Genomic DNA, 22,151 nt, shown 5'->3' with positions numbered 1-22,151 from the left:
GAGGACCTAGGTTTGGCAGCCAACCTCCAAATGGCCACTAACAACAGCTTCACTCCAGCTCCAGAGCATCTGATGCTCTCTTGTATCCTCTATAAGGACTGCACACACAAGGTGCACACATACATGTACAGGCAAGACATGCAGTAACCATACACGTTAAAACACACACACACACACACACACACACAGCTTTTAGAAGGCTGGTGAGATGGCTCATCTAGTAAAAGGTGCTTTCTATGGAGCCTGGTGATTAGAGAACCAGTTCCCACAAGTTGTCCTCTGACCTTCACACATACTCTTGTTCCATCCAAATAATGTAATACAAATAATGGGGTTGGCATAGTGGCACAGGCCTATAAATCAAACCAGGGAGATTAAGGCAGAAGGACTGCAAATTGAAGAGCTGTATAGGTACAGAGTTCAAGACCAGCCTGGGAAACTTTGATCCTGTTTCAAGATAAATACAATAAAAGCTGGGCATGGTGGTATATGCTTTTAATTCCAGAATTCAGGAGGTGGAGGCAGGCAGAACTTTATGAGTTCTGGGTCAGTCTGGACTACAAAGTGAGCCCCTATCTCAAAACAAAAGTAACATCAAACAAAAAAAAATTAACAATAATAACACACACACACACACACACACACACACACACACACACACACACACACACACACCCCAAAACAAAACACCAAGGAGACTAGGCTCTTGGGAAGAGAGCTTTCCTACCAAGAGCTGTACCTTTATTCCCTACTGTACTGAAAAAGTAAAAAAAAAAAAAAAAAAAGCCATAGTACCACCCCACAAAAGAGTTTAAGGTAGAATTTTAGGTTTTTATATTTACCTTAGAATATATTAGACTGGCGGCTATAGAGATGGCTTAGTGGTTAAGAGCACTGGCTGTTCTTCCAGAGGACCCGAGGTCAAAACCCAGCACCCACATGGCAGCTCAAAACTGTCTGTTACTCCAGTTCCAGGGGATCAAATACCATCACACGGAACATACATACAAGCAAATCACAGATGCACATAAAATAAGTAAATCTTAAAACTATTAAACTGGCCAGGTGGTGGTAGTGCACACCTTTAATCCCAGCACTCAGGAGGCAGAGGCAGGTGGATCGCTGTGAGAAGCCAGCCTGGTCTACAAAGCGAGTCCAGGATAGCCAGGGCTACACAGAGAAACCTTGTCTCAAAAAACCAAATCAAAACAAACCAAAACAAAACCAAAAAACTATTAGACTGTATATCATTTAATATGTTTAAATAAGACATAGGTTTTTAATAATTTCTATGGGACAAGTTAAAATAAAATGTTATTTTTTTTCTTGTAGATTTAAAAAGCACTGACAGGTGGCTATTTGAACTTTTTTTAATTTTAATTTTTGTTGCTAATAATTTTGGCTTTAGACTATGAGGTGGTAGCTTGCTTGATAACTTAGACATTAAAATGTTGATGTGACAGGTGGTAAAGTTTTATGACAGTAAAACCAAAAGGCTCAATATTGACATGTGTAAAGATTTGTAATATGACTAAGTCATTTATTTTTCAGTAAATTAGGGCTTTTCCTTACTAAACAATTATGTATTGAAGAGTGAAATAGGGAACCGATCCTCTTCCTTTTTATTGGTGGTGGAAAGAAAGCTCAATCTTGAGTGCAGTCAGCTTATTTTTTAATAACTTTGTTTACTTTCTAATAACTGACCCCTTATTTATATTTGTTTTAATCATGAAATTTATATATTTACTTTTAATCATGAAATTTATAACAATAAAGAATATTAGCTAAGAGTATAGTCTGTAAAGTTAGTCAGGCAGGTTCACATCTGATTCCACCATGTATTAGATTATGACCTTGGGCAAACTACTTACTATCTAAAAGTGTAGCTCTTCTTTTTTTTTTCAATTTGTAAAATGGGGATAAAATCATTAACTGTACCAAAGAATTGTTTTGATTATTCATAATATGAGTGTTTCTTGTGAAAGTGTTCTTTGTTAAATGTCTGTATATCATTTTCCCAAAATCTGAGACTAAAACCCTAAAACCAGAATATTTTTCATTCAAGTAGAAGGCACTGTCCTTGTCTTGCCTGTAAGCCTGGCTCCACCTCTTCCTTTTTAGATTTCACATGAAGCTAACTGAGACAGAGGTCTTCCCACTGGGGATATTAATTATAAGTCTTCTTGGACATTACCCTTTTGGTTTTTAGAAAATGCATTACCACATTTTTCTCACTAGATCAATTTTGTGGTTTCCTAGTGTGATGGCTTTGTCGGCTGGAACCTTGTCTTCTTCCAAGGCAGCTTAAAACTTGGGTAAAGAAGGATAGTGGCATGAAAACAGTTTGAAAATTTAAAAAATATATGCAATTGATAATTGAGAGTCTCAAGCAATTATATACCTACATTTTAAAATCGCAGCCATCTCCTTTACCAAATCCTTCATGGACTGAACCTAAGTAATTCTGTAATGATAAATCAAAGAGAAGTAGAATTGTAAAGTATGTTTGAAATAAATGTAGTCAGAGTTTTGAATATATAAGAATAATTGTTATGATATAGTTGTCATACATTGGAATGTTGTGTTAAAAATAAACAAAAAGGGTTGAGAATTTAGCTCAGTGGTACAGTCCTGGCTTTGGGTTCAGTCCCCAGTCCTGGGGGGAAAAAAATCAAACAGCAACTGTGTCTACTAATGAATAATAGCCTTTAATGGAACACAGTAAAATGAGATTGACACACATAACATGTCACTACTTTGTGGTTTTAAAGAAGATTTACTGTTATTGTTTTTAATTATGTGTATGTGCCTTTGCGTGGGTATATGAATGTGAGTGCAGGTGCCCATGGCGGCCAGAGGTGTAGGCTCCCTGGAGCTATAATCAGAGGTGACTGTCAGTTGCCTGGTGTGCATATTGGGAAGTGAACTTGGCTCTTACCACTGAGCTAACTCTTAGCTCCTGAGTTTTTAAAACTGAGGCTATATATAAATCAGATATGCACATTTTTACATTTGGATAAGTTCATGAGAACCCTGCTAAACATAATAGTTACACCTTAGAGAAGGAGACTGACTTTTATTCCATGTTGTTTTGTACAGTTTGTGCTTTTTTAAGAAAACATATTTGGGTTTTACATATAAAAATAAGTATAAAGTTTTTTAGTGCATGTCTTCAGTCCCTGCACACATGGGAGGCAGAAGGAGGCAGTCCTGTGTTTGTGGCCAGCCTGAACTACAAAGCAAGTTCTAGGACAGCCAGGGTTACCTAGAAAGAAAGAAAGAAAGAAAGAAAGAAAGAAAGAAAGAAAGAGAGAGAGAGAGAGAGAGAAAGAAAGAAAAAAAACAACAAAGGATGCTGGACATAGTGGCACAAGCCTTTATTCCCAGCTCTCAAGGCAGAGGCATGTGGATCTCTGACCTTGAGACAAGCCTATTCTACAGAGTGAGTTCCAGGACAGCCAGGGCTATATAAATGAAACGTTGTTTTGGAAAACAAAACAGAAGAAAAGCAGAGAAGAAAAGGCATCATAATCTACAGAAAATGGCTTGTTTAGTGAGTAGCCACCCACGAATGGGCATTATTTCCTTCACTTACAGGTGAAAAGATCAAGTTCCAGAGCAGCGAAGTTTCTTGAAATCCTGAAGGCATTTATTGGCAGAGCTAGAATAAAGTCTAGGTGTGAGTCCCCAAGTTTTGGCTGCTCTTGGCTGGCGTGGCTGTTGAGGGGCTCTCCTCCTTCTGGTGCTCTGTGCACCAGCTCCCAGGATGACTGACCCTCCTTCTGTATCCTTTGCTGTCTTTCTATTCATGTAATAAAGAGTTATGACAAAACCAGTTTGCCATGTTTTTGATACCTGTTTATACCAGATAGACCTAAAATGTACAAGAGTGAAAATTAAAAGCCAGGTTGTGGTGGCGCACATCTTTAATCTCAGCACTCAAGAGATAGAAGCAGGCAGGTCTCTTGAGTTTGAAGCCAGCCTGGTCTACAGAATGAGTTACAGGACAGCCAGGACTACACAGAGAAACCTCGTTTTGAAAACAAAAAACCAACCTGCCAAAACAACTAAACAGAAGAGTGAAAATAAAAATGTGAATTTATTTCTTTTGTATTACTTATAAATTTTTGTTTTTTTCCTCCAGAACTTTATGAAATCTTTCTTTCAAGAGCAAAAGAACGGTGGAAAAGCTTCAGTGAAGCAAGTTCTGATAATGACACGGAAGGTATGGGGTTTCCAAATTAGAATTTCAAAATCCAGCTGCTGAATATACTAGTGCGATTTTCTACCATGTACCAGAGGCTGTGATAGTTGCTGTAAGTACAGCACCTCATTTCAGCAGATGATAGTATTCTGAGTTGTGGAGTGGGAAACAGGCTTAGAATAAGTTTGAAGCAGGAGGCTTGTTCATCCTAAATCCCAGGATTCAAATCACAGCAGTGAGGCTAATGGGATGAATCCAGTATTTTCAGACCAAGCTGTTAATAAACGCTGGTGTCACTCACTCTGTCTGAACACATCTTTCTCCATCCACTGACCTTAGTCCCCAATAAACTACATATAATTCTTAATGTGATTTGCCCTACTGTTTGTTCCTTTAATTCTTCCATAACTCCCACTCTTACCTCTGCCTTGCCAATTAGTTTTCTTAATTATTTTGAAGAATTATTTCCTTGTATCAGTTTATTAAATTTTGGTAAATTTAATTATTTGTACTTTGATAATAGGGAATTATATTCCTAATCTGTCACTTTTCTTTTTGTTTGTTTGTTTTTTTAGTAAGTTTTCATTCAATTCAGGGGTGTATGTGTGGGGAGGGGGAAGGAGACATGGGTCTCTCAGCTGCTCCCTGCTGGTTTAGGGTTGTTGTGTTCTGTGGGGCAAGTCCAATCTTCATTCCAGTGTATCTCCAACTTCTTGTCAACCTGCATTAACAGCAACCAGGAGCAGCACTGGGCGCAGAAGCATTCTTCTTCAGAGCGCTCTCTCTTTTGCTCTTTCCGGCATTTATTCCCTCTCAGAGTCCTCAGAATTAAACTATCTGCAGCAGGTAAAGAGGTACTCTCCGAGCCCACACCCACACAAGGCAGAGGCAGGTGGGTCTCTGAATTTGAGGCCAGACCTACACAGAAAAACTATGTCTTAAAAAAAAAGAGATTCATTTATTTATTTATTATGTATACAGTATTCTGTCTGCATGTATACCTACACGCCAGAGGAAGGCACCAGATCTCATTATAGGTGGTGGTAAGCCACCATGTGGGTGCTGGGAATTGAACTCAGGACCTTCGGAAGAGCAGCCAGTGCTCTTAACCTCTGAGCCATCTCTCCAGCCCTGAGAAACTCAGTCTTGAAAAACCCAAAATAGTAATAATAATAAAATAATGCAAACTCCTCTCTGTCCTGTACATAGAATTCTAAACTGTATCTCTCAATAAAGAAATAGAACTCATTTCATAGTGATTGTCTGTGAACACCCACTTCTTAAAATTCTTTTTTCCATTTTAGGAAAGTGGACATTTTAGGAAAGGGAGATTTTACTAAGTGGTCAAGGAGAACGCCTGATTTTGAGGGCCATGAAAGAATCACCTTGAGATTGGTTAGCTGTCCTAGTTATTTCTGAAAAACTGAAAATACAAAGAGTGAAAATATATGAACATTTGTACTATCAAGGTCTGAGCTGTTGCTTTATTTTCTATTTATTTATTATTTATTTATTTTGTGATGCAATAATATCATGTGTAGCCAGACTAGCATTGAATTTGTGAACTCAGTGCTTCTGCCTCTGCCTCCAGGGGACTGGGATTGCACGTTACATTCCTATGCCTGGCTCAGTTTTCTATTAAACCAAGTTTTTATGAAGTACTAAAATTATGCAAATTAAGAATAAAAATGTATGCCGGGTGTGGTGGCGCACGCTTTTAATCCCAGCACTCAGGAGGCAGAGGCAGGCAGATTACTGTGAGTTCGAGGACAGCTTGGTCTACAAAGTGAGTCTAGGACAGTCAAGCCTACACAGAGAAACCCTGTCTTGAAAAACAAAAAACAAAACAAAACAAAACAAAAGAATAAAAATGTGACAGTGCTAGAGCAATTGCTCAGAGCCACAAACAAAACAGAAAAAAAAAACTTATATGAACTAAAATGCCAAGTGTCTAAGAGTAGGTTGGGTAATTCACACCTATAATCCTCATACTTTGTGGGGTAGCAGCAGGAGGATTGGGGTTCAGAGCCCTTTTCTGCAGTGTCGCAAGTCTAAGGCCACTCTGAACAATATGAGAACCTGTCTAAAAAAACACAAAAACAAAATTTTCATTATGACTTAATAATGAAAACTGTACTTTAGAGTGGATGAATTGACTGTAGCAGTTGTGCCAGGGCTGGTAAGATGGCTTAGTGGGTAAAGACATGTGCTGTCCAATGTGAGCATATCTTTGATCACCAGGACCTGTATGATATAAGCAGAGAACCACCTCCTTCAAGTTGTCCTTTGTGTTCCATGACACATGTGTGCACTCACTTAACAAACACTAAATAAATAAATATAATATCCTGAGTTCAATTCCCAGCCACCATGTGGTGGCTCACAACCATCTATAATGTGATCCCATGCCCTCTTCTGGTTCGCAGGTGTACATGCAGGCAGAGCACAGTATACATAATAATAAATAAATAAATACAGAATTAAAAGCTGTTTCCTTAACTAATAAACAACTGTCTTCTCATCCCTCATGTACCACCTAGACAACCTAATAAAAATTTATTGCAATCAATAGTATTCTGTTTAAATTACTGTTTTCTCATTTCCTAAAAATATTTATTTAAACTTTTAAATGTTTATTTTGTGTATATGAGCGATTTGCCTGCATGCAAGTCTGTGCCTTGTACCCAGGGAGGCCAGAAGAGGGTGTTGGATCTGTCTCTTAGAATTGGAGTCCCAGGTGTTGTGAGCCATGATGTGGGTGTTGGGAGTCAAACCTGGGTCTTCTTAGAGCAGTGCATTCTCTTAGCCACTGAGCCATTTCTCCAGGTCCCTTTATCTTTTCAAATACTGCTTCAGCCTCATCTCTCTTGCTGCCTTCTCATGCCCTATTTTTATTATGATAGAGCATTTATTTAATAATGGTCCACACTGGGGCTGGAGAGATGGCTCAGAGGTTAAGAGCACCGCCTGTTCTTCCAGAGGTCCTGAGTTCAATTCCCAGCAACCACATGGTGGCTCACAACCATCTATAATGAGATCTGATGCCCTCTTCTGACATGCAGGTATACATACAGATAGAGCATTCATATACGTTAAATAAATAAATCTTTAAAAAAAATAATGATCCACACACCTTGTATGTCCCATGCTCCTTGAATTTGGATGATTTGTATTCATCTATAATCACATTAATCAATCTTTCTCTGTTCTATCTACTGTATTGTTAAGTGTCTAAATGAATTTAAACTTTCCGTTGTTATACTTTATAATTCAAAATGTCTACTTGTTCTTTTCAAAGTCTTCATCTTAGACAGGTAGTGGTGGCACACACCTGCCTTTAAGCCCAGGATTCTGGAGGCAGAGGCAGGAGGATCTTTGTGAGTTCGAGGCCAGGCTGGTCTATAAAGCGAATCCACGACAGCCAAGGCTACACAGAGAAACCCTGTCTCAAAAAACCAAAAAAGAAAAGAAAATCTTCATCTTTTTCATATCTTTTCTTCTATTTTTATTATACTTTAACTTATGTATACTAGACAGAAATGTCTGCTGACCCAATACTGTGTTGTCTAGAGGTTCTTCATTGTAAGTCACATTTTTCTGTTTCTTTGCATATTTTAAATTAAAAAAAACTTCCTGATACTGTAAATAAATGAATGTATAAAGAAATATTAATGTTTTTCCTTTAGAGAAATTGGGCTAGGAACTTAATGCCTCAATTTAGACGGTAGTTGACCTAGGTTTGAGCAAAGCTATGGCTTTTTCATGAAATTTCCTAGTAAAAAGAGCTGTCCAGCTGGACATGGTGGTTCATGGCTTTAATCCCAGCACTTGGGAGAGTGAGGCAGATGGATCTCTGAGTTCGAGGATAGCATGGTCTACATAGTGAGTTCCAGGACAGCCAGGGCTACTTATGTGAGAACCTGTCTCAAAATATGTGTGTGTGTGTGTGGGTGTAATTATATAATTTTATTTTTACATTATGCATATATAGTTTTTGTATGTGAATTGTATGACTGTGGTGTATGCAGATCTGTATGTATGTATGTGAGGGAATACTATATGTACACATGTATGTACTTGTATATGTATGAGTGTGGTGTGCAAATGCATGCACTTGTGTATCTTTGTGCTTGTGCAGAGGTCAGAGAAGAGCATCAGGTGCCTTCCTGTATCACCTTCCACCTCATTCTTTTGAGACAAGGTCTGTTCCTCAGTTTGGAGTTCTCACATTTTTCCTGCTCTACTGGACAACAGCAAGCCCCAGCACCCCTTCTTTCTCTGCCCCTCAGTGCTGAGGTTAAAGACCTGCATGGAGCCATGGTGAGCTTGTGTGCGTGCTGGGATAAGAGCTTGAGGTTAGCCTGGCTTACAGAGTGAGACCATGTCTTAGAAGGCAGAAAGAGGACTGAGGATGTAGCTCAGTAGAGAGTACCTGCCTACCGTACATGAGGTTCTGCATTTAGTTCCTAGCCCTGCATAAACTAGGGATGGTGGCACATGCCTGTAATACTTGCACTTGGGAGGGTAGAGGCCAGAGGACCAGGAGTTCAAGGCTACATAGGGAATTGAAATTTGAGGCTAATCTAGGCTGTGTGAGAACATGTCTCAAAAAAAAATCTCACAAAATACAAAAGTCAAAAATCATCTGGATAAGATGACACATACCTTTTTTTTTTTTTAATTAAAAAAAACTTTTTTAGTTTTTTTGAGGCAGGGTTTCTCTGTGTTGTCTTGGCTGTGCTAGACTCGCTTTGTAGACCAGGCTGGCCTTGAACTCCTACTGATCCGCCTGCCTCTGCCTCCTGAGCGCCACCATGCTTGGCGCTGACATATCTTTTAATTCCAGTATATGAGAAGCAGAAACAGGAGGATTGCTATGAGTTAGAGGCCAGCCTGGTGACCACACTGAGCTCCAGGCCAGCTGGAGCTACATATTAAGATCCTGTCTCAAAAACAAACAAACAAACAAACAACAGTGGGGGTCGTGGAAGATACTAAGCTGTAAATTCTAGCAAGGACTACTTGGTGTTCCTTGAACGTTCTGGACTGTTCAGGTTTTCTACTTAACATAGAGGCAGTGTGGCCAGGCTCTGTTTAAATTTCATCTGTTTGGTAATGCAGGTGCATCTGTGGCTGACCGAGAGGCTAGTCTGGAATTGATTAAGCTGGACATATCCCGTACGTTTCCATCTCTCTACATCTTTCAGAAGGTGAGCTTTTATCATCAGATTTTAACTACTACTTTATTCTTTCAGTAGTCAGTGGGACAAATTCTGTAAATCTATAGGTACTACTTTTTATTTTATTTTAAAGATTTGTTTATTATTTATGGAGTATTCTGCACGAATGTGTGCCTGCACACCAGAAGAGGGCACCAGATCTCATTATAGGCGGTTGTGAGCCACCATGTGGTTTCTGGGAATTGAACTCAGGACCTTTGGGAGAACAGACAGTGTTCTTAATTTCTAAGCCATCTCTCCAGCCCCTTTTTAATTCTATTTCTTTTTAAGACAGAGTGACTGACTATGTAACCCTGGCTGGCTTGGAATCTCCTAGTAGATCAGGCTGCTGTAGAACTCACAGAGATCCCTTTGCCTCTGTCTTCTGAGTGCTGGGATTAAAGGAGTGTATTACCGTACCCCGAAAGGTATTATTATTTTTATAATATTTGGTTTTATTTTATGTGCATTGGTGGTTTGCCTGCATGTATGCCTGTGTGAGGGTTTTGGAGGCCCTGGAACTGGAGTTATAGACAGTTGTGGGCTGCCATGTGGGTGCTGGGAGTTGTACCTGGGACCTCTGGAAGAGCAGCCTGTGCTCTTAACTACTGAGCCATCTCTCCAGCCCCCAGGCATTGCTTTTTAAAAGAAAAGATTTTTAAAAATTGAGAAGAAGTTAGGCCTTGTGGTACATGGCTTTAATCCCAGCACTCAGAAGGCAGAGAGAGGCAAGTGGATCTCTAAGTTTGAGGCAGCCTCATCCACAGAGAGCTCCAGAGCCCACAGCTACATAGTGACACCCTGCCTTAAAAAACAAAAGAAACCTAGTTTTTAAAGCAAGACTGGAGAAATGATGCAGTGGTTAAGAGCACCCATTTCTCCTAAGGAGGACCTGGACACGGCTCCTAGCCTACCATTGTCCCTGACTCTGGGTCCAGGGGATTTCACTCCCTCTGCTGTCCTGGGCACCAGGCACGTGCACATAAAGCACTCATATACATAAAATAAATAAAAACATAAAAAGTAAAAATAACTTGAGCCTTTAAATAAAATGCAAAGCTAAAAGGGATTTTTTTTTCCCTATTGCATAGATACAATGTAGTTGTTATAGCACATACTTGTTATGTAACATGCACTTTTTTGGGGGGTTTGAGAGAGGGTTTCTCTGTGTAGCCCTGGCTGTCCTAGAACTCACTTGGCAGACCAGGCTGGTCTCCAATCCAGATTCCCCTGCCTCTGCCCCCCAAATACTAAGATTAAAGGCATGTGCTGCCACCACCACCACCGGCTGGCACATTTTTATTATAATGAACTTCCATATTTGATTTATTAATGAGTTTGCCTTACAAACTGTTGATATAAGTTGGGCACAGTGACACATCCTGTAGTTCCAGCACTTGGGATGAAGAGGCAGATAGATCTCCATGAGTTCGAGGCCAGCCTGGTCTACAAAGCAAGTCCAGGACAGCTAAGGCTACACAGAGAAACCCTGTCTTGAAAAACAAAAAAAACCCCAAACCAAACCAAACCAAAAATAAACCTGTTAATATAAATACATTGGTTCCAAATTGTTTAGAATTGCATTTGAACTAAGAAGAAATAGTTTACATTTATATTTACTTTTATAGGAACAACTGGCTATCTTTATGTGTATCTTTATGTGTAATAAAGGCTATATGATTAATAGAAACTTTTACTGTTGGGATCAATGAGATTTTGCTTGCCAAAGCCTGATAACTTGGGGTTGATCCTAAGGAACCCATGCAGTGGAATGAGAGAACCAGTTCCTGAAAGTCATCCTTTGACTTTCACATGCCCACTGTGGTATGCACGTACCTACACCAGCACAGTAAGAAAGTAAATGGGAAAACAAAACAGAAAACACTGGCGCTGGAGCGAAGGCCCAGCAGTTACGAGCAATCAGTTGGTCTTCCAGAGGGCCTGGGTTCAGTGGCTGGCACCCTTGTAGCAGATCACAGCTGTCACTGCAGTCCTAGGGGATCTGACGTCCTCTTCTGGCCTTCAGTGACATCATACACACAAACTATACGTGGAATATACATGGAGGCAGAAAATCCATACAAATGCTTTTTAAAAATTATTATCGATATTAAAATTACTGACACAGGGCTGGAGAGATGGCTCAGGGGTTCCCAGCAGCCACATGGTGGCTCGTGTACATGTAGATAGAATGCTCACACACATAAAATAAATAAATAAATCTTTTAAAAAATTGGATGGATTTTTTTTTTTTTAAAGACAGAGTCTCACTATGTAATGTCAGCTGTGCAGGAACACACCATATAGACCATCTTGACCTCAAACTCAGTGATACACCTATTTGGTGAGATTAAAGCAGTGTTCATCATATGTCATTTATTTCATTTTTTTGAAACTATACAAAGTGAAATGGGCTAAGTATAAGAGCATGTGCAAGGCTTTAGTTTCAATCCTCATGTGTATATAAGTAAAATAGCAAAAAAAAAAAAAAAATTTTTTTTTTTTTAGGGCTGGAGAGATGGCTCAGCGCTTAAGAGCACTGACTACATTTCCAGATGTACTGAGTTCAATTCCCAGCAACCATATGATGGCTCACAACCATCCATAATGTGATCTAATATGCACTGTATACATAATAAATACATCTTTTAAAAAACTTAAATTAAAAAAACTTAAATAGAAAAATAATCTGTATTTCTCATATTTAGTATAGCCTAGAAGTACTTAAAATTGTTTGCACATGGGTTGGAGAGATTGCTCAGGTTAAGAGTACCGTCTGCTTTTCCAAAGGCCGGGAATTCAGTTCCCAGCAACCACATGGTGGCTTACAACCACTTGCAAGGAGATCTGGTGCCTTCTTATGGTGGACAGGCATACATGTGGTCAGAATGCTGTATAAGTAATAATAAATAAATCTTTAAAAAATTGTTTGCACATTATGTAAGTTGTATTCAAGTGAATTTATTTGACTTATTACTCAAGGTCAAATTTTTGTTACTTCTGAAAACATTGATAGAATACATTTAGAATATTTTATAATAATTAAATGTGCTGAAACTGGTAATTTAGTGAATACTACAGTTTTTTATAGTTTTAATATTTCATAAGCATTAACCTAAATATATTTATAGTTTCAAATTTTATTCTTTTTTTTTTCCTAAGGGTGGCCCATATCATGATGTTTTACATAGTATCTTAGGGGCATATACATGTTACAGACCTGATGTTGGTTATGTAAGTATTTGTTTCAGTCTGATTTTTGCATGTAAATATTTTACCTGTATTCATCAAGCCATCCTATGTTGCATTAGTTATTTACAGACACAGATTAAATATCTTTTGAGCTTACTGGTCTGCCTGAAGAGGAAGCTTTCCATATCTTGCCAACTGCTTAGAATAAAACTGACTGCATGGCTGGGCGGCGGTAGCTCACACTTTTAATCCCAGCACTTGGGAGGCAGAGGCAGGTAGATCGCTGTGAGTTCGAGGCCAGCCTGGTCTACAAAGCGAGTTCAGGACAGCCAACACTACACACAGAAACCCTGTCTAGAAAAACAAACAAACAAAAAACCCAAAACTGGCTGCATGCTGACAGTGACGAGCTTTGACTTGTCTCCCTAACCATCTTTCTGTGGCTCTCCCTCTGTAGAATAAAATCTATTCATATTTTGCTAAATTAAGAGAAGGCAAGTTCACCTGTCCATGCAGAATAGGGAGGAAATGTTCTTATTTTATATATTGAACCAACTCTGTTCCTAGCCGTCCACTTTAACTTCCGAATGTCTTCTCTCTTATGTTCCTGAGCCAGCCACGCCTCTTGGCTCACGGATGGTTGGCTCTTTCTTCTGCAGACCTCTGCTTCAACATTACCACTTACTTAAATTAAAATTGCAAAAATGCTGTTTACATCATTACCCCATTTATAACCTTTTCCATTCTCTCTGACCTTCCAAGGAAGTATTTACACTTTCTTCTACTGTCGTGTCAGATTTGGGGAAGAAACAAAGAAAGTTTTGAGTTCTAAAATCTTGAGTTTCCAGTGTTTAACTAGAAGTTATTGAACTTTCATCTTCTCACCTTTCTTTTAAAGAGTTGTAGAGCTCTATTGCCTGGTACAGCTGTGTTCTGTTAAACATTAATCTGTATACTTGTCCATTCAGGTGTACAGATGTTTAAGTTTGGCACTGCTACATGACAGCATTGGTCTAGGCACTCAAGGTACACGATGCACACAGCATGGTTACACTTCCTGTGAAGCCTAAGAAGAAAACAGACAATGTACAAGTAAATTGTATTTTAAAAGGCTATATGGTAAAGTGATGAGGGGACGAGGCAGGGTAAAGAGAGGAATTGACAGGTCTTGTAGAAAAAAGTAAGATTTGAGCAAGTTTTGCATTCTTTTGTTCAAGTATTCTGTAAAAGACTTATAGAACACATTGTATTCCTTGAATTTTTTATTTGCACTTACATTTTTTACTGTAAGTTTAATTTTTATAAAAGATTTAGTTTTTAACACTTTTAAAATTTTTATGCAATAGAATTTAAAAAATAATATGATTTTCTTCTGATTAGGTTCAAATTAAATATATTTTAAAAATACTACCATAAGTGACATCCTCCATAAATACCAATAGTCACAAGAATTAGATTGGAAACACCATGGAGGAACTGTTTTCTTTCATTATGCAGAGTGATAAAAATTCTAAGTGATAAAGCAGTGTCTTAAACTGATTGGCAGCATTTTTTCTTTTTATTATATAGTTTTAAATTAACATTTTAGATCAGATTAAATGTGGATTATCCCTTTTATTTGTTTTTGTTTCTTTCTATTTATTGGTGGTTAACATTGTGCCTCTTACATACATTCGGTACTTGTTGTAGTTTTAGGAGGAGCACAGTCTTCAACAGACACAGCTCTCTGTAGTAGTTTCCTGTTGTTGCTGTAACAAATTAGCACAAATTTAGAATCTTCATTCAGCGCAAATTTCAAAGTTATGCAGCTCAGAAGCCCAGAATAAGTCACGATGTGTATTGTGTGCTCTTTGGTAAACTTCAGGGCAGATTTATTTTCTTTTCTCTCTCTCTCTTTCTTTCTCTCTTTCTTTCTTTCAAAATTTTTCTTGAGGCAGGTTTCTCTGTATAGCCTTGGCTGTCCTGGACTCACTTTGTAGACCATGCTGGCTTTGAACTCACAGCGATTCACCTGCCTCTGCCTCCCCGAATGCTGGGGTTACAGGCGTGCCTGGCTCAGAATTCTGTTTTTCAACCTTTTAAAAGCTAATTACATTTTTTAGCCTATAGCCTTCTCTGTTTATTTTGAAAGGGGCAGTGGGGCATTTTCAGTCTCAGTATGACTTTCCTGCCTCCCAACTTCACTTTATCTTCTGGGATGATAACTTTGGGCCCAGTCTGAAAATCTAGTATAAGTAAAATCTCAGGATTTTACGAGATCGCTTGTCAGAGTCCTTTGGTAGCATCTTCGCAGGCGCTGGGTATGAGGGCATGATTGTCTTTGTGGGACAGTTATTCTGCTTAGTGTATTCTCTGTTTCTATTAAAGAAAAATTAACAGGCAATTATTGTAAAAATCTGCAAAGAAGCTAGAGAAATAAGAATAGAACAAAAAATTATTGAAAACAATGTGATAGGGGGCTAGAGTTACGGCTCAGAGGTTAGAACACTGGCTGTTCTTCCAGAGGTCCTGAGTTCAGTTCCCGGCAACCACATGGCAACTCAAAACTTTCTGTAACTTCAGTTCCAGAGGATCCAACACCCTTTCACAGACATACATACAAATAAAATAAATTATATATATATAAAGAAAGAAAGCAGTGTGGTGGCTCATAGCTGTAATCTTCTCACTGTAATCTTTCCTCTGCCTGAGGCAGAGGGATTACTATGAGACTGAGGGCAGTCTAAACTACAACATGAAATGCTGTCCGCCTTACCCCCAAGAAAAGAAAGAACAAACCAGTGCAGTGTAGTAATCTTGGTGAGTGGGAACCATCTAACGTATGTTACAAGCGGATGTAAGGCGCTGGAGGTATAATTATAGACAGGTCTTGTACAACATTTGGTTGGGAACAAGAAACATCCAGCAGTTGCTCTTAGGAGATGCCAGTGTATGCCTGTTACAGAGTTCTTGACTGTGTTTTTAATAAAAGAGGGGTGTGATTTCTGTAGATAACTCACTAGCCGATTCCTCAAGGCCTTTCATAATGTAAACAAATCCTTTCCTAAGTGTCTTCCCATTATCCAATTATAAATGTATTCTACATGGGTTATCTTTTGTTGCCATTTCTTTGTTCAATCTTCTTTTCATTTTTAGTTTTTTTTCCCTTTTCTTTTTTGTGATTCTCTACAAATTCAGGTTGTTTAAAGCCTACAACTTCTTTTTTTGAAAATAGCCATTTATCTTATAGACCTCCTTTATTCTTAGTTCTTTTTTTTAATTTAAAAAAAATTAATTTATTATTGTTACATCTCAATGGTTATCCCATCCCTTGTATCCTCCTATTCTTCCCTCCTTCCCATTTTCCCCTTATTCCCCTCCCCTATGACTGTTCCTGAGGGGGATTACCTCCCCCTGTATATGCTCATAGGGTATCAAGTCTCTTCTTGGTTATTCTTATTCTTTTTTTTTTTTTAGTTCTTATTCTTAATATGTTATAATATGAAAACAATCACTTAAGTTTCATGAACCTGTCATTTTGAAAGTATTCAGATCAAGAAGAAATAAAAACTAGTTGGTACATTGAGATAGGCTCTTGGAGAAAATAAAATCTGATTTAAAATTTTCTGATTTATTAAACCCTATCACATGAACAAATCTAAGTTATGGAAATTCACAGCCATTACAAGTTCTTAGTGCTTTTCCTGGGAAGAAAAAATGAAATTGGTAATTTTTTAAAATATCAGTTTATAAACTTTACGGAGGGTGAGTAAACTCTGTAGAGTTCCTTAAATCTCCTTTTATTCTCCTTCCTTTTGAAGGTCCAAGGGATGTCCTTCATTGCAGCTGTACTCATCCTCAATTTGGAAGAAGCAGATGCCTTCATCGTGTTTGCCAACCTCCTAAATAAGCCGTGCCAGCTGGCCTTCTTCCGTGTGGACCATAGCATGGTATGGACACTTGGGGTAGACGGTGTCTGCTTCCGAAGTCTCTGTGCTCTGATTGAGGTAGACGGTGTCTGCTTCAGAAGTCTCTGTGTTCTGAATGTCTAATTAGAATAAAAACATGAAGAGACTGAAGTAGTCTAATCAAATAGGTGAAATTTTCATTGAATGACAATTTTAAGCAAAGTTGAAGAATCAACAGCGTTGCTAATAAAGTTTTCTATTAATGTTAATGATTTCTCTTTCTGCAGTAGATTATTTTGTAATTTTATTGATTTTTTTTCTCTATTTATAGATGTTGAAGTACTTTGCAACATTTGAAGTATTCTTTGAGGAAAACCTGTCCAAACTATTTCTTCATTTCAAGTCATATAATCTTACACCAGATATCTACTTGATAGACTGGTAAGTCATTAAGAGACATAGATAACAGTAAAAAGGAAATAAAGGATAATCTGATATATAAGATTATACATATAAAAGGAACTTTCCTTTACAAATAGGAAAAGTCTAACATTTTATAGGGATATATTGAAAAACATAGACTGGAGCCATGCATGGTGGTGTGTGTCTTTAATCCCAGTACTTGGGAGGCAGAGGCAGGTGGATGGATCTCTGTGAGTTCAGTTTGAGGACAGCCTGGTCTACAAAGGAGACCAGGATAGCCAGGGCAACACATAGAAACCCTGTCTCCAAAAACAAAAAATCAAAAACAAAACAAAACAAAACAAAAAACCAAACAGAATCCATGTTCTGGCTGTGATGATACAGTCCTTTGAAAAAAAAAAAGTGCATGGTTCTGTTGCTGAAAGCCTGAGTTCATTTTCCAGAACCATAACCTGTAACTCCAGCTCCAGAGCATCATCTAACTCCTTCTTTAGTGCTCTTCTTAGGCACTGTAGTCATGGCACACACACACACACACACACACACACACACACACACACACACACACACATTTGAATTATGCATATATGCATAATTATACAATATGTGCACATCTATAGCATATGCATATATAGTAAAAACTTAAAGATACAAATTATGCATAAATAAGAGAGAGAGAGAGAGAATAGGGCCTGGGAAGGTGGGTCAGCATGGGAAAGCACTTGCCACACAGACCTGACAACTTCAGTTTGATCTCAAGAATCTTTGTAAAAAGCCACATGTGGGGGCATATTATCTTAGCATTCCAGTGGCAAAATGGGAGGCAGAGACAAGAGTCACCAGGAACAACCTAGCCTGGAGTAATGAGCTCAGCTTAGAAACCTCCACAAAGTACATAGCAAAAGTCAACACTCTGACACACACACACACAGACACACATGCACATACACACGTACACACGCATACACACACAAATATTTTGAAATGTAGTAAATAGTAGTATGGATTCCTTTATATATATATATTTATTTGTATACAATGTTCTGCCTGCATGTATATTTGCATGCCAGGAGAGGGCACCAGATCTCATTATAGATAGTTGTGAGCTATCATGTGGTTGTTGGGCAGTGAACTCAGGACCTTTGGAAGAGCAAGAGCGGGTAGTGCTCTTAACATCTGAGCCATCTCTCCAGCCCTAGTATGGATTCTTATTTAATGCCTAGCATATACTAAAATCTCATGAAAAAATAGTTGCAATTTTTTTCGTTTTGTCTTGTTTTGTTTGTTTCTTTGAGACAGGGTTTCTCTGTGTAGTCTTGGATGTCCTGGACTCACTTTGTAGACCTCAAACTCACAGCGATCTGCCTGCCTCTGCCTCCCAGAGTGCTGATATTAAAGGCATGTGCCACCACCGCCTGGCTTAACTACTCCTTTCTTAACAGTCTCTTTCTTTCTTTCTCCTTTAGGATCTTCACACTGTACAGCAAGTCACTGCCACTTGACCTGGCTTGCCGTGTCTGGGATGTGTTTTGCAGAGATGGAGAGGAATTTTTATTTAGGACTGGATTAGGGATCCTCCGGCTCTATGAAGATATACTCCTACAGATGGACTTTATTCATATAGCACAATTTCTTACTAAATTGCCAGAAGATATCACATCAGAAAAGCTGTTCAGCTGCATTGCAGCCATTCAGATGCAGAACAGCACCAGAAAATGGACTCAGGTAGAGTGACGTGAAAGAAAGCATTTTAATAGGGCTGCTTACAGCTTCAGAGGGTTAGTCCATGATAGCGCCTCATGGTGGGGAGCATGGCAGCACACAGTCAGACATGGTAGCTGAGAGTTTTACATCTGGATCTGCAGGTAGCAGAAAGAGAGAGGGAGAGAGGGAGAGAGGGAAGAGGAGGGATTGGGCCTAGCTTGAGCTTTTGAAATCCCCAAAGCCCACCCCTAGTGACATACCTACTCTAGCAAGGGCCACACCTTCTAAATCCCTCTCAAGTATTACCAGTCTCTGATTACTGAGCATTCAAATATATGAGCCTATGGGGCCATTCCTACCCAACCCCCACAACTTAGAAGTCCTTATCCTCCTCGTTGGGGAATACAGCATGAGCTACCATACACAGAGATCCTGCATTTTCAGATGCTCAGTCCTGTTAGGAGAAGCTCATATACTGTTAAATGACATAAAATAAACACTGTTACTTGGTCCATGGATGACACAAAATGTCTTTTTAAGGTCTTTTAATTGCCTTTGAAAATGAAATATAAGAACACTGATCCAGTAATAATACTTTGCAACTGATGAAAACTGAAATCTAATTGTATTCCATAATAGTAGCCTTTTTTTGAAAGAAAGGAGAGGAGCTAAGAGTTCAAGGCCAGTCTGGTTTACAAAGTGAGTCCAGGACAGCCAAGGCTACACAGAGAAACCCCATGCCATGGTGGGGGTGGGGGAAGAAAGGAGAGGAAAGCTCAACAAGCAAAGGTTCCTGCTGTCAAGCCTAGCTTCCTGAGTTCAAGCTCCAGGTTCCACATGGCAGAAGACAAGCAACTCATGCAATCTGTCTGCTGACCAAGGCATTGCACATACTCATATACACAACCAATGAGCCATTAAAATGTAAAAACAAAACCAAGGAAAACCAAAGCAAACAGAAACCTCAGGAGATCTGGAGCCTGGGATGGAGGTACTTGCCTGAAATCTCAACACTTGAGGTGGCAGAAAGATCAGTTCAAAGTCCTCCTCAGGGCCAGAGTGGGCTACCCGAGACCCTGGTCAAAGAGATTTTTAAAAGGGTGGTGCAAGGACTTGAGAGTGGTAATATTTTAGAAAAGCTTTCTGTGTTTATAGCCCATGGTTATTTACATCTCTTGGTTTCATGTAATTTGCAGGTCTTTGCATCTGTAACGAAGGACATTAAAGAAGGGGATAAGAACAGCAGTCCTGCTCTGAAGAGCTAACCTTTGCGTTTGTTACAGACTGAAATGAAAAGGGTAGTTTTGGGGGAGTTTCCTGTTTCCTATGTCCATAGTGTGGAAGAAGTGTTGGATGGAAGAATCAGGAGCTGGAAAACTGCTGAGTTTAAGTTCCATGGCTGAAGTAAACGAATACGTAATTTATTGACAGTATTAATAAAAAAGTCCCTGGGGAAAGCGGATTCTCAGAGGAAGCGGCCTAGGTGGCTATTACAGACTCCATAATTTGGAGTGAACACTTCAATGCAATACTTTTTTAAAAACAGCTTCACAGAAACTTCAGTTTTTTATGTCTTTCCTTTTTTAACAGTTGTCACAAACTCACTTCTGGGGTTGGAATAGGGTTGTTGAATACTACTTTAATCTCTATAGAATACATGCATTACCTCCAGTTCTGAGCTTTTGAAGACACTACAGAGCAGTGGTAAGCAGCTTGAGTTCCATCAGTCAGGAAGCGCTTGCTTACCTCACCCCTCGGCACGGGCAGCTCTTGTCCTCTAGACCTGGAATACTGGTGGGACATTGTTCCTTGTTGTTTATGGTGTTTCCCAGTGTTGTGTCCCTTCATTTTTGAAGAGAAATTCTTTTTCTAGGGAATTCTTATCACAAAAGAATTTTAGCCTTTTTATTTCTTGTCTGACAAATTGTTATGTAGTAACTTAACATTAAAAAAAATAAATAGGTGGTAGAAGGAAACATCTTTTTGCACTTTAGTGGACTGAAGACTTGACTTTGAGAATAAGAATAAAAAAGCAATGAATTCTAAGAGTTCGCGATAATACACTACTTACAAGACTTGAATTTTTTTTAGTTAAAATCCACCTACCTATAGAAACAAATTTTATTAATTTCAGTTTGAAATTTGAAATCTTATATAGCTAAGTCCAAGACTTGTAAAACTCTATGCATAATTTTTTCTAATTGCTGGGAATAATAGTAAAAGTAATTTTACCTTTTTTTTCTTAGTCTAGTTGATGGTATCTCAGATAAATTATTAATCATTGGTAAACTGGCATTAAATTTATTATATTAATTTTTGAACCTAATGTAACCTAAATCATTTGAGTATTATGGTTAATATCTGTACAAAATGCTGTTTGGTTATTGATTAGACTTGTACTGGTTTGATGTTGCAGTTTGGTTTGAAACAACATAGAAACATGTTTCTGTTAGTGGTAGCCATACATATGTAGTCTTTAGACTAACAAGCCAGAGACTCCTCCTTATGGCCTAATAAACTGCCTTAGGAGTGTGGGACCAGAAGGCGTGCATATATTTTTACCCTATGGGTTGATCATTCTAGCCTCAGGAACCGTGTAGAATCAACTCCTCTCATCATGGGGACTGGCTCAGTGAAACTGGTAGTGTAATAAAACATTAAAGGAGTCTATAAGTCTTAATAGGTTTTAGGATGAGTTTTTAATTCTGGGGACTAACCCTTGATATTGGTGTCCCTCATAAAAGGCACATAATCTCTGGCAGTAATCTCTTTGAATTTATACTACTGGCTTAGATTTAATTTTAATTTCATGTATTAGTTTTCTAAGGTGATCCTACCTTCTGTATTTCTTTTTCTTATTTTTTTATTGTACAGTTTCTTTACCTTCCAAGTATAAATGTGTATATAAAATGTAAATACAAGAAATTCACTAAAAACCACTAGTAGCAATTACTATGAAAATAAAACTTGTAAACAGAATTATGACAAAATGAGTCTTTATTACTTTGGTGTAATCAGGTTTAGTCAACATCTAGAAAAAAAAGGAGTGACTTTTTAGTGGGGGTGGTCAGGTTTTTTTCTCTAAGGGATTCATGAGGCTGCCAGCACTGTGAGCCTTTCAGAGTAGCGGACACACTGTACTATATACTCTTTCCCTTTGGGCCACATAAACAAGCAATATGCGATCACTCACCTACCTCCCCATAGCATGCATTTTATTTATTTATTTGTTCTTTGAGACAAGGTCTCTCTATGTATCCCTGGCTGGGCTGACCTAGAATTCACTATACATACTACTCTGGCCTCCAACTCAAAGAGGTTAAAAGTGTGTGCCATGTCTAGCTGGCAAAAATGTATTGGGGGTGGCTAGAGAGATGACTAAGTGGTTAAGAGCACTGGTGTTCTTCTAGAAGACCCATGTTTGATTCCTAGTACCCACGTAGCTCACAATGGTCTCTAACTGCAATTCTAGGGGATCCCAATCTCTCTTCTGACCCTGCATGCACGTGATGTACTTACAAT

At 38.6% G+C, this 22,151-nt stretch overlaps 1 protein-coding gene across 3 annotated transcripts in view; it reads left to right on the top strand.

The window, feature by feature from the left end:
- TBC1D12 (TBC1 domain family member 12) overlaps positions 1 to 21,608 on the top strand; it is an 83,432-nt gene extending 61,824 nt beyond the window's left edge. For 2 of the 3 annotated variants that reach the window (XM_084754945.1, XM_084754946.1), the window contains 7 exons: positions 4,145 to 4,225; positions 9,326 to 9,414; positions 12,586 to 12,657; positions 16,416 to 16,544; positions 16,834 to 16,943; positions 18,392 to 18,650; positions 19,826 to 21,608. In XM_084754945.1, coding sequence (XP_084611071.1) covers positions 4,145 to 4,225; positions 9,326 to 9,414; positions 12,586 to 12,657; positions 16,416 to 16,544; positions 16,834 to 16,943; positions 18,392 to 18,650; positions 19,826 to 19,894 — 809 coding nt within the window. In that variant the 3' untranslated portion in view covers positions 19,895 to 21,608. The remainder of the gene's footprint in view (positions 1 to 4,144; positions 4,226 to 9,325; positions 9,415 to 12,585; positions 12,658 to 16,415; positions 16,545 to 16,833; positions 16,944 to 18,391; positions 18,651 to 19,825) is intronic. The other variant, XM_084754944.1, reaches the window with a different exon arrangement.
- Positions 21,609 to 22,151: the final 543 nt, after the last annotated feature.

The sequence above is a fragment of the Acomys minous genome (genome assembly GCF_964271855.1).
Source record: "Acomys minous genome assembly, chromosome: 2".
NCBI classification, from domain to species: domain Eukaryota; kingdom Metazoa; phylum Chordata; class Mammalia; order Rodentia; family Muridae; genus Acomys; species Acomys minous.
Note: the sequence above shows the minus strand (reverse complement) of the source record. Positions and strands in the feature narration are given on the sequence as shown.